The 13,536-nt window shown below is 36.6% G+C and overlaps 1 protein-coding gene across 1 annotated transcript; it reads right to left on the bottom strand.

Annotated features, from left to right (window-relative positions):
- Positions 1-12,561: 12,561 nt before the first annotated feature.
- LOC145821500 (uncharacterized) lies at positions 12,562-13,187 on the bottom strand. The gene is made up of 2 exons (XM_082918022.1): positions 13,161-13,187; positions 12,562-13,032 (listed from the first exon to the last, which is right to left on the bottom strand). Exons 1-2 carry the CDS (start codon positions 13,185-13,187, stop codon positions 12,562-12,564), a joined length of 498 nt encoding a protein of 165 aa, XP_082774148.1.
- Between the last annotated feature and the right edge of the window lie 349 nt (positions 13,188-13,536).

Here is a 13,536-nt window from a genome sequence, read left to right as displayed (position 1 = left end):
TCAGTTTCCAGAACCCAAGCTTCAGCTTTTAACGGTTCAAGGCCTCCCTGAAAGGATGGCGGTTTCATTTTGCTGAACTTCTGGGTCAGAGCAATTATATCCCCATCATTAGCATTCACATTCACATTTTGTTCCGGTACAACCGGAGGAGGAGGTGGGGGCTGTTGATTCAGTTGTTGGTCCAGTCTTGCAGTTATCAGTTCCATCATGTGTTCCAGTCTGGCCATTCTGGCCTCAGAGGATGAGGTTTCAGTTTCGTTTGCAGTGTTTGCATTATCCATTTCACTATAAGCAGTTATAACAGTTTACCACATTAGCATATATTCAGTCAGTCATATCACACACTTATCATGCTCATGAGATGCCCTAATTACTTTTCCAGGACACCCTATAGCTCATTTGGACACGTGTGTGCAGTATGACTCGTGGTTAAGTATCGCTCTGATACCACTCTGTCACGACCCAAACCCGGCCCTATGGGTTTAGCACCGTAACCGGCCAGTAATCCGAGATTACCGAAGGCCTGTAGAACAGTAATCCAGTAAAACAAAGTACAGGGCCTGGCGGAAGCCCATACATTAAATAAACAATGCCCAATGAGCTGTGACAGTCTGTATGCCAAAAAGATTTTTCATGCATTCATATAATCACAATAGTACAGGCTATACAAGCATTTACAGACATTCAGTACAGGGATCTAATCCCTTGATAACAGTACAGTACAGTAATACAAATAGTAACAGGGACTATCGGGGGAAAAGACACCCCAAGCCATAGCATGGCGAACTCGGAACCTCGCAGTGAGGCATGGTGGTTGGCTTGACAAAACTGGGAAACCCTGACGCCTCTAGCTTTGATTCGGTGCCTGTACACCTACATATATATATGAGCAGTGAGCTAAAGCCCAGTGAATAACATAAAGCGTAAAGGGGTTTAGAATGAATGTCCTTACAGTAATGAAAACAGTTCATTTCAATCAGTATTTCAGTTGCTCAGTACAGTAAACAGTCATATTTGGTACATCCATTAGCATATCAGTAGCAGTAGGTCTTAAACGACCGAACAGTAACGATGGCCATCAGTCAGTAAACAGTAGTGGCTCCACGAGGGAACCGACAAAGATCTCTGTAACAGTAACAATAAACAGTAGGTGCTAAGGATGCCACAGTACAGTTCAGAAATAAAGGACATACATTCATTCAGTAATACCAGTTCAGTAAACAGTTTAGTTTAGTATTCAAAGATAATCAGTTGAACATATCTTTACACAATTGTTACTCACAGAGTTCGGGCTACGGTGTGCTAGAGCGTGTCTCCCCAGTCGCCAACCCTACACAGTTCACAGGTTGAACACACACTAAGCTACACAGTTGGGAAATATCATAATTTAATCCCTAATTGCCTCGGTGCGTTCTACATCTATATCCTCAACAAGATGTCTTAAACTAGGTCTAAGAATGCCTAGAATGAGATGAGGATGCAAAGATGCACTTTTAAAAGCAGTTTTAGATTTTTCAGAAAACAGAGTCCCGCTCGAGCGTAGGTAACTCCGCTCGAATGGACAGGCAGACAAAGGCACCCACTCGAGCGTAGAATTACCCGCTCGAGCGTTCTGCAAAACAGTCAAAAGTGCTGGATGGGTGAAATCTCCGCTCGACGGACGCTCGACGCCCGCTCGAGCTTGAGACACGTGATTCCGCTCGAGTGCCCAATCCTCTGCTCGAGCGGACTGTAAAACAGTGCAGAGATACTAGATGCTCGGATTCCACACTCGAGCGTCTCTATCTCCGCTCGAGCGGGAGTGCGAAATCTGGAAATCCCAAATTGCACCTCCAAGCTCAAACTCAAGTTCGAAAGCATCAAAACCGATCCTCTTGGGCTAATTTCTGGAAAAACACTTGTAAACACATAGAATAACATGGTTCAAAGCTTGATTTGAGAAACCAAAGCCCAAGGGTGTTTAATTCAAACCCAATTTCAAACCAATTTCGAGAATACGATGAACATGCAAACATGCATGAATTCAAATCATTTCAAAGCTTCAAAACATGCTCTAGTGAGCCAATTGATCCAAAAACAAGTTGAAAACATGGACCAATACAAAGTTATGGACATGCATGCACCCTTTTACCATGAAACCAACTCTCAACTTAACAATTCAAACATGCAAGCATGAATTATGCTCTATATCAACATGCATGCACTAAAACATGACTTAGCTCTACAATTTAACATGGACCATGCAAGAATTAGTTCATACACAAGAATGAGAAGATGAAATCCTTACCTAGGTTCCTTGAATGCAAGTCTAGAGGTTCAATTATGCACTTAAGCTTTCAATTCCTCCAATTCCAAGCAATTCTAAAGATGAATCAAGTTGGATCACTCTTTTCCTCTTACTCTCTCTCTAGTCGGCAATGACAAGGGAAATGGCTGAGGAGATGGTTTTTGATTCAAGTGTAATGAGTTCAAAGGTGTATGAGGTAGTGGGCACTTAAGGCTAGTTTGGTAAATAAGGCCAACTTAAGCAATTGATCAAGATTTAATCTAATTTAATCACACCTAATCAGCTTTCAGATAAATATACCATAAAATCACATTAATTATGATGATCATAAAACATCAATCAGTTCCGGCTTCAACCGCCGATAAGGTCTTCAATTAGCAGTTTAAACAGAACACGTGAACAGATCAAAGAAACAATCAAACAGATAGAATACCAATTAACACACAGACTCAGTCAATTCAGTTCCAGTTTTCAGTCAGTCAGTTCAGTACTTTAACCAGTCCAATTATCAGTCATAATTAGTTCAGTTTAACGGTAATCACTGTTTATCGGTACTCAATCAGTCATTAATCGGTAAACAGTATGAGGGTTGTTACACCAAGCTCGCTACAAATAAAATTAAAGCGATCCTCGCTTAGGGGTATTGAGAAAATATCCGCCAATTGCTTGTCGGTGTTTACAAATTCAAGTACAATATCCCTTTTTTGAACATGATCTCTTAAAAAATGATGTCGAATTTCAATATGTTTTGTTCGTGTGTGTTGAACTGGATTTTTGTTTAAATTGATGGCACTAGTATTATCATATTAAATAAGGATATGATCATAATGCAAATCAAAGTCCTCCAATTGTTGTTTCATCCAAAGTATTTGGGCACAACAACTTCCGAAAGCTATATATTCAGCTTCGGCCGTTGATAAAGCAACAAATTTTGCTTTTTGCTAAACCAAGATACTAATGAGTTACCAAGAAAGTGACAAGTGCCACTGGTGCTTTTTCTATCAAGTTTGCATCCGGCAAAGTCGGCATCCGAGTAATTAATTAAATCAAATGCAACATCTCCAGGATAAAACAGTCCCAAATTTTAAGTGCCAACAAGATATCTAAAAATTCTTTTAACAACACTGAGATGTGATTCATAGGATTTGATTGATATCTAGCACACATACAAACACAAAACATAATATCGAGTCTACTTACAGTTAAATAAAGAAGTGAGCCGATCATACCTCGATATTTTGTTTGATCAATGGACTTACATTTTTCAACATTGTCTAGCTTAATGGATGTGCTCATAGGTGTTCTAGCTATTTTTGAGTCATACATACCAAACTTTTTGAATAGTTCTTTTGTGTAATTAGCTTGGTTGATAAAAATTCATTCCTTACGTTGTTTGATTTGAAGCCCAAGGAAATAATTTAGTTCCCCATCATGCTCATCTCAAACTCACATTGCACACACTTAGCAAATTCCTTACACAAGGTTTCATTTGTAGCACCAAATATAATGTCATCCACATATATTTGCACAATAAGTAAATCATCATTTTTAGTTTTAACAAAAAGTGTTGTGTCAATCGTTCCTCTAGAAAAATTATTTTCAATCAAACATTTACTTAATCGTTCATACCATGCACGAGGTGCTTGTTTCAAACCATATAAAACTTTTGATAGTTTAAAAGCATGATTTGGAAAAGCATGATCTTCAAAACCTGGGGGTTGTTTAACATAAACTTTCTCATTTATAAAACCATTAAGAAATGCATTTTTACATCCATTTGATAAAGTTTGAAATCTCTAAAACATGTAAATGCAAGTAACATGCGAATGGCTTCTAATCTAGCAACCAGAGCAAAGGTTTCATCGAAATCAATACCTTCTTCTTGATTGCATCCTTGTGCAAAAAGTTTAGCCTTGTTTCATATAATTGTGCTGGATTCATCAAGCTTGTTTCGAAAGATCCATTTGGTATCGATAATGGTATGATCTTTAGGTTTTGGCACAAGTTCCCACACTTTGTTTCTCTCAAATTGGTTAAGCTCTTTATGCATAGCTATTATCCAATGTTCATCGAATTTGGCTTCTTGAAAATTTTTAGGCTCAATCTGTGAGAGAAAAGCCAAGTTACTACAAATTTTTCTAAGTGAAGAACGAGTTTCAATACCTTTTGTAGGGTCACCTAGGATTAAATCCTTAGGGTGATTATGGACAAACTTCCATTCTCTTGGCAAATCATCATTGTTTCCTTCTTCTTCTTAAGGTGGGAGAATAGGTTGTTCAATCTCTTTGTTCAACTTACATGGTTGGTTCTCTTCTTTGTAGATACTTAAATCTTCCACATTTTGTTCCAAATCTATATTATCACTAACAATTTGCTTTTGAGCAGAGATGTTAGTTTCATCAAATGCCACACGTATAGATTCTTCCACAACAAGAGTTCTTTTATTAAAAACACGATAAGCTTTGCTAGTTAAGGAATAGCCAAGAAAAATTGGTTCATTAGATTTTGAATCAAATTTACCTAAGTTATCCTTACCATTATTATGCAAAGAACATTTACAACAAAAAACATGCAAGTGACTAATGTTGGGCTTTCTATCATGCCAAAGTTCATAAGGAGTCTTTTTGAGAATATGTCTAATTAATGCACGATTTAAAATATAGCATGCGGTGTGAACAGCTTCGACCTAAAAATATTTAGGAAGATTTTTTTCGCAAAGCATTGTTCTACTCATCTCTTCTAAAGTTCTATTGTTCCTTTCTTCTACACCATTTTGTTGCGAGGTTCTAGGTGCTGAAAAATTATGACCAATACCATGCTCATCACAAAAAAATTCAAATTTCTTATTTTTAAGTTCTCTACCATGGTCAATTCGAATATTAGTAATAAGAAAGCCTTTTTATTTTGAATTTTGCAACAGAGTTTTGTGAAAAAAGAAAATATTTCATCTTTGTGTGCTAAAAACATAACCCATGTAAATCTTGAATAATCATCAACAATAACAAGATAATAATGTTTACCACCTAGACTAGATGTCCTTGAGGGACCAAATAAATCCATATGTAATAGTTGTAAAGGTTTAATTGTGGAAATATGAGATTTTGATTTAAACGATGTTTTAGTTTGTTTTCCCTATTGACAAACACTACAAAGATGATCTTTTTCAAATTTAATTTTTGGAAGTCCAATGACCAAATATTTTCTCAGAAGTTTAGCAATTAAATCCATATGAGCATGACCAAGTCTTCTATGCCATAACCAACTATTTTCATTATTAACATATAAACATTTAACATCACTAGCATAGAGATCATTAAGATAAAAAAACATAAACATTATCATGGCGATTACCAACGAATAAAGTTTTATGATCATTTGTGCTTTCAATTGTGCAATGTGATTTATCAAAAATAACTCGATTACCTTTATCACATAATTGACTAATACTAAGTAGGTTATGCTTAAGTCCATTAATAAGTAAAACATTTTCAATAGAAGAGTTAGGAGAAATACTGATACTACCAATACCGATGATTTTTCCTTTCTTATTGTCTCCAAAAGTAACAAATCCTCCATCTTTGGAAGATAGTTTAGTAAAGAAAGATTTATCTCTGGTCATGTGTCTGAAACATCCACTATGAAGGTACCACTTCTGTCACGACCCTAACCCGCTCCCGTGGGTTAAGGACGTAACCGGCCAGGAATCATGAGATTACCTACGGCCTGTAACTGATCCAAACGTATTTTAACAGAGTTAATGGGGGCCAAACGGAAGTAAAAATTTAAAACTTTGTCCACAGAGCTGTGCTTACAAGGCACGTCAAAACAACCATATACATAGGCATTAATAACTCACAACAGTAAAATAGTAGCATGAGTTCTGTATAAACAGGATCATATAAGTCCAAGTCAACCCATCAAAACTATGTACAGAATTACACAAAGTCTTCGCCATCATGACAACATAAAATAGATAACAAAAGGCAAAGACAGGTCTCATGCGTGAGACACGAGGGTTGACTCCCCAAAATCTGGGTTGTTCTACACAGGCTTCACTAAGGCTGGGTCTGGACCTCTCTTGGCTCACCTACAAGGACATGAATGAACGTGAGCGATAGCCCAGTGAATAATATCAATTACAGAATTTAAGCGACAAGACGTAGAACAACGTTTTCCAAACGGCCTAGGGCCCAATTCATATCTGTAGTTAACATATATAAGGGTAATTTAAAACAAGTAACCATAATCCCGCACACACTGGCCTTTTGCTCATTCAACTTTACATTCATTACGAAACGGCCTTCGGCCCAGTTGATTATATCAAAACGGCCTTTGGCCCAATCATTCATTTCAAAACGGCCTTTGGCCCACTCATTGATTTCAAAACGGCCCTTGGCCTACTCATTCATTTCAAAACGGCCCTTGGCCTACTCATTCATTTCAAAACGGCCTTCGGCCCACTCATTCATTTCAAAACGGCCTTTGGCCCACTCATTCATTTCAAACGGCCTTTGGCCTACTCATTCATTTCAAAACGGCCTTCGGCCCATTCATTCATTTCAAACGGCCTTTGGCCTACTCATTCATTTCAAAACGGCCTTTGGCCTATTCATGTTCATCAAAACGACCTTGGGTCCATTTATGCTTATCGAAACGACCTGGGTCCATTTATGCATTCATATCAGACTTACGTCCACAATCCCAATTAGCAATTCATAAAGCTTAAAAGGGAGTAAAGAATTGGACATTCACAAGCATTCAAATATCGATATTACTCACAGTGATCGGCTTGTGGATTTGCCCTGGAGCTTGACCCTACACATTTCATGAATACAAAAGGTAACAGTTCAATCCGTTCTTTAATTCACATATTCCTCTTTAGGCTTTATTACTACCTCATTAACTCATTTATAATGCTTAACATATGCCTAAGAGTGCTTGCAAGTGAAAGAGAACGGAAGACGGAACACAAAATGCAAAAACAAGAATTCAGAAAATAGGGTCCGCACTCGAGCGTGGACTTCCCCGCTCGAGCGGACCCTTAGGTCTGCAAAAGTACTGGTTGCCTTCAATTCCAGCTCGAGCGTGAACTTGGTCGCTCAAGCGTACTGCCTGTCTACACAGCTCCCCGCTCGAGCGTCAAATTCCCCCACTCGAGCGGGAACCATGTCTGTAAGAAAAATGCTGGGAGCTCGATTTCTCTACTCGAGCGGCACTTCCCCTGCTCGAGCGGAAGTCAAAATTCTGGAAATTCCAGATTGTGTTCTTGAGCTTCAATTCAATTTCCCGGCCACCATTCTTGCATGCAAGGCTCAAATCTCAAATATAATCATACTAACATGGTTCCCTTGCAAGATTATGACATTATGAAGTTCAATTTCTTGATTTACCTACATGCATGTCCCAAAACATGACAAACACATCACCAATATAACAAATTCATGCATTCAAGCTCATATCTTTAATTATTCGAACATGCAAGGCCATCTTGGCTTCATTTCCATTTCAAAGATGCAAATGGTGCCAAAACTCAATAAAACCAAGCTTGCATGCATGATCAAACTTCAATTTTTGCTTAATTGACTTGATACATGCCAGATTATGCAACTTATGGCAATTCAACAGAAGTTTTATGCATGCATGGTCATATCTCATCAAGACCAATGTAAATCATACTCTTAATCCCAAGAAAAAAACTTGAGCTCACAAGATTACACATTCAATTCATGAATTCAAGAGTCAATGACTTACCTAGAAGCTTAATCCTCACAATTTAAGGTAGTTCTTGAGCTAGACTCCAAAATCACCAAGCTTTAGGACCAAAATCTCAATTTCCTTCACCCTCTCTCTCTTAGCCGACCCTCTCTCAAGTCTAAGAGTTTTTCATTAGCCAAATGAAGCTTAAAGGAGAGAAATGAGGGTGTAGTTGACCCTTAATAAGCACCCACTCAACATTATTTTATAATAAAACAATTGGGCACTTAATTTATCAATTTAATTAGTTTAAATTGACCAGGATCAATTTTCAATTAAATTTCACCGTAGGCTCTAAAATTTATGCCAATCACAGTGGTGTAATCAATTTCGGGTTCTATGGCCGATAAGGCCCTCAATTTAATTCCCGAAGCGGATTATTCAAACAGATATTCCTACGGTGAACAGATACGAATTCAAAATCACATATTATCACATAATGGCACACAAAATCATGCTAAACACATAACCATAAACAAATTAAGGACCAATTTAGCATAATACAGAACAGGGGTATCACAACTTCCCTTCTTTAGCTTTGGACTTAAAGCAAACCTACAAGATGACAATCAAGTGTTGGTTTTTGGTACCCATAGTTTCTTGGGTCCTTCTTGGTTAGTTTTGTTAGATCCCTTAACAATCCAAATCTTTTAAATTCCCATGTTTATATTATTTTTGAATGGACAAGAAAATATATAATGGCCTTTCTTTCTACAATAATGACAAGTAATGTGAGGGTGAGTCATGAAAGGTGCCTTTTCAAAAATTGTATTGAGATTCTTTTATTTTTTAATAGGGTTATATCCAATGCCCGCCTTATCGAAAACACATCTTTGATTTCCAAGAAGCATGTTAAGATTATGTCTACCTTATACAAAATTTTCAAGTGTTTTTGTTAAATCATCAACATTGTTTTGTAAAGCAGTTTTCTCATTAGAGATGGCGTCAAAATCATTTTTCAAAATAATTTTTTCTTTCTTTAATTTTTCTACATTACTAGACAAAGATGCAACAGATTTCTTCAACACATTATTTTTGGCACAAACTTTTCTAAATTCATCTTGTAGTTCATGGAATGCACTTTCAAGTTCTTCATAAAGAATAGTTACGCCATCTTGAGTAGAGTCTTCATCTTCAAGAGCCATGAGACACAAGTTGGCTACTTCATTTTTAACTTCATCACTCGAGCTTTCATCTTTACTTCCCCAAGTTGCTACCATGGCCTTCTTGTTTCTTTTGTAGTCTTTTCTATGATTTTTCAATTTTGGACAATCCATCTTCATATGTCCAGGATTTTTACACTCATAGCAGATAATAGGTTCTTTCTTGTTATCTTTGTTATACTCTTTCTTGAAGGGTCTTCTTCCTTCATAATTGTTTTTCTTGAAGTGCTTTTTGAGATTTCTACTAAACATGGCATAGCTTTCATCCTCACTGGAATTTTCGTGTTCTTCTTCATTTAATGAGGCTTTGAATGCAATTCCACTTTTCCTTTTGTTTTCAACATCCTCATGACCTTTCATGGTGATCTCATGAGTCATAAGAGAACCCATAAGCTCATCTAATCTAAGTGTGGAGAGATATTTGGCTTCTATAATGGCGGTAACCTTTGCTTCTCAATTCTTTGGTAAATACCTAAGAATTTTTCTCACCAACTCACTATTAGTATAAATTTTGCCAAGAGATTTCAAAGAGTTTACAGTTTCAGTAAATCTAGTAAACATACTTGAAATAGATTCATCAGAGTTCATTTTAAACAATTCATAACTATGAACAAGCATATCAATACGAGATTCCTTCACTTAGTTTGTACATTCATACGTTACCTCTAGTTTGTCCCAAATTTCTTTTGCCGAATCACAACTTGAAATTCTATTATACTCCTTTGAGTCTAATCCACAAACAAGAGTGAGTTTGGCTTTAGCATTGGCCTGCAATAATTTGTGATCCCTCTCATCACATTCATCTTCTGTTTTAGGTATAATAATATTGTCTACTAATTTAGTAGGAATTTTTGGACATTTGGTGACAATAATCCACATGGCATAATCAGTGGCTTGATGGTATAGGGACATCTTATCTTTCCAATGACTATAATTGTTTCTGTCAAATAATGGTGGCCTATTTGTGGCTTGTCCTTCAGCTAAGGTTGCCATGGATTGAAACTCCCAGATCGTTAAATCTAAAACAAGAGTCTAGGCTTTGATACCAATTGTTACCCAAAAGACAACCTAAGAGGGGGGTGAATTAGGTTTTTACAATTAAAAATTAATAATGCCCTAATAAAAATTATGACTAGCACAATAGATAAATATAGTTAATGAAATAAAAATAATTAAAACAAGTGTTCCAACAACTATGTCAGTTTATGATTTTAGCACAGTAAAAATGTTAAATATAACTATGGTAATTTAAATAAAACAAAGAGATAAGAGAGAGAGAGAGGCAAACAAATTTATAGTGGTTCGGTTTCAACTCGGCTTACGTCCACTCCTCAAGCTTCACTTGAGATTTTCCACTATGCTTTAGCTTCACGGGGGTGCTAGCAACCTCTTTACGAATGGAGCAATCTTCCACGGATTTTACACAGACTTTCTAAGTCAAGAACACTGAGTGTACTACACTCTTACAAGGTTGAAAAGAAGGTGTTTTTGCTTTCACAGAAAGCTACAAGAATTATCTCTCAAAGATAGATATAAAAATGAAGCTCTGGTTTTTCTGTAAACCCCACACAGGAAAGATGGGTTTAAAGCTATACGTCTTAGTGTATAATTTCTGAAAGAGGATGTAAACGAAAATTGAAGAACACTTCTCATAGAATTTTTCAGAGAATAAATGTAAGTGATTATAGATCAAATAATATTTTCTGATTTTTTGTAACTTGTTTACATTAGAGGCTTTGGTATATATAATGAAACTTATAGCCGTTTATAACCATTGTATTCATTTGAATTTATAGTCGTTTATAGCCATTGTATTTATTTGAATATCTTTCACTCCATCATTACCAATTTGAATATCTTCCATTTGAACCTTTTGAACCTTTTGAACTGCTGCTGTGTTGAGCTGTTTGAATCCCTGTTTTTGGGCTGTTTGAACTCCTGATTTAATTAAATATTAAATACATTCTAACAACATTTAGGATAAAGGTTTAGGTGAGAAATAATGGGGCAAAATAAATGCTGATTTTATTTTTCTCTTTCAAATAAATCATCAAAATAAATGTTGATTCTATTTTTCTCTTTCAAATAAATCATCAAAATAAATTTTGATTCTATTTTTCTCTTCCAAATAAATCAAAACATAATTAAATAAATCGTTAAAATAAATTTTGATTTTATTTTTCTCTTCCAAATAAATTAAAACATAATTAAATAAATTATCAAAATAGATAAGTCTAACATATATCATACCACATAATTCTATCATATATCTAATAGGAGTGTTCGCGGTTCGGTTGTGGCCTCGGAACCTCCAATCTGTCATCCGTCCGAAACTAGGTGGATTAGAGAAATTCAATTTGCAGCCGTCTGCCGAATTGGCAGATGCAGATTGTGCGGATTGGCGGATGGATGCGAATCGGTTTGACGATTTATATTTTTTCAAATTTTAACATAATCAAACCAATCAACATTATTTTATTTTATTTTTTATTTATTTTTATTTTTTATATATAACAATCAAATCTATATTTTGCAAACATGATAACAATCCAATCTGTCCAGCTTCAGGAAAATCGAAAAACCGTGGCCTTAATCACAAGCCCACTAAAAAAAATGGGTCCATAACCTCCACTAACTAAATTTAATAAACAAACACTTACACTTACACATGTGTACTATCAAAACTGTAAGTGTTGATTTTTGACCTTAGAACTAAACAAGGAACTTGGCTGGAGAGCACGGGGCAAAATAGATTAAACCAAACACTTGCTAACAAGAGAACAAGAATACCACGATGGCTCGTCCACTCGGGGGCACTTCGGCGATCAAGTTACTCAACTTATCTCTCATCGTGTTTAGCTCATCTAAACAAAACGCTTAAGGCTTAACCTTAGTGTACCGAGAGTACTATCTTACCTCAGTTTTTCGTACAAACTAGCCAGATCGTGGCTGGTTTCATCTTGTTTCTTATTGAAACATCTTCTTCAACTTAATCATTGCAAGTTTAAGTTAATTGTCTTGTTCACCCTAGGAACATCTGCTTAAGACTTTTCAGCCTTATCTAATAGTTATAAATTTTAACAACATTTTATAAGGGACAAAATTGTACTAGTATTTTATTAATACTTCGGCTAAATCATTACATATCAAAAACTTGAAAACTTAATGATAAAAAAACTTCAAATTACTAGTATTCTATGGTCTTGGCAGTTCCTTGCCATCGTTGTCTTCTAGCCTGTAAGCTCTGTCGTCGGCAGACGAAATGATTCTATACAGTCCTTTCCAGTTTGGGCCAAGCTTACCCTCATTGGGATCTTTTCTGTTGCCGAAAACTTTTCTTAGGATGAGGTCCCCAATTTAGAATTCTCTAGGATTCTCCTTCTTGTTATATGTCCTTGCAAGTCTCTCTATGTATGCCCGCAGTCGAATTGCTGATCTTTCTCTTCTTTTTTCAATTAGGTCAAGATCTCGGGTAAGGAATGCCTTGTTTGTACCATTCTCTACTCCTTGAGTTTTGATTCTAGGAATGTCGATCTCTAGAGGTATGACTGCCTTAGTTCCGTAAGCCATGACAAAAGGAGATTTGCCAGTAGATCTTTTCAGCATAGTGCGATATGCCCATAAAACATTAAGTAATTCTTCTACCCAGTTGTCCTTGGCTGCTTCCAACCTCTTTTTTATTCCATCCATGATGGTTTTGTTGAAGGCCTCAACTTGGTCGTTGTTCTGAGGGAAGCTAGGGGTTGAGTAATAGTTTTTGATCTTATACTTTGTGCAGAACTTCTTGATCAACATGCTATCAAACTGGGAACTATTGGGATTCCGAATCTGGTAATAATGTTCTTCTAGATGAAGTTCCTAACATCCACGTCTCAGATTTTGGCCAGAGGCTCTGCCTCTACCCACTTCATAAAGTAGTCCGTGATTACCAATAAGATCTTTTTTTGCCCAATTACCTTGGGCAATTGCCCAATCACATCCATGCCCCATTGGGCAAACAACTAAGGGCTAGACACAGGGTTGAGATCCCCAGTTGGCTGATGTATCAAGGGTGCAAACTATTGACACTTCTCGCATTTCCTAACATAGGTTTTGGCATCTTTTTACATGTAGGGCCACTAATACCCTTGTGATATGGCTCTGTGGGCAAGGGATCTGCCTCCAACGTGGCTTCCATAAACTCCTTCGTGGATTTCATATAGGAAGTCTTCTACTTAGGAAGAATGCACACATCGTAGCAGGGTCCTATGAAGGACCTTCTGTACAAATGGCCTTCTGTTCATTAGCAAAATCTAGCCGACTTTAGTTTAATCTTGTGTGCCTCTTTCTTGT

Source organism: Camellia sinensis, chromosome 3 (assembly GCF_055761805.1).
Source record: "Camellia sinensis isolate YWXY chromosome 3, ASM5576180v1, whole genome shotgun sequence".
In the NCBI taxonomy this organism is placed as follows: domain Eukaryota; kingdom Viridiplantae; phylum Streptophyta; class Magnoliopsida; order Ericales; family Theaceae; genus Camellia; species Camellia sinensis.
This window is presented reverse-complemented; position numbering and strand designations above follow the sequence as displayed.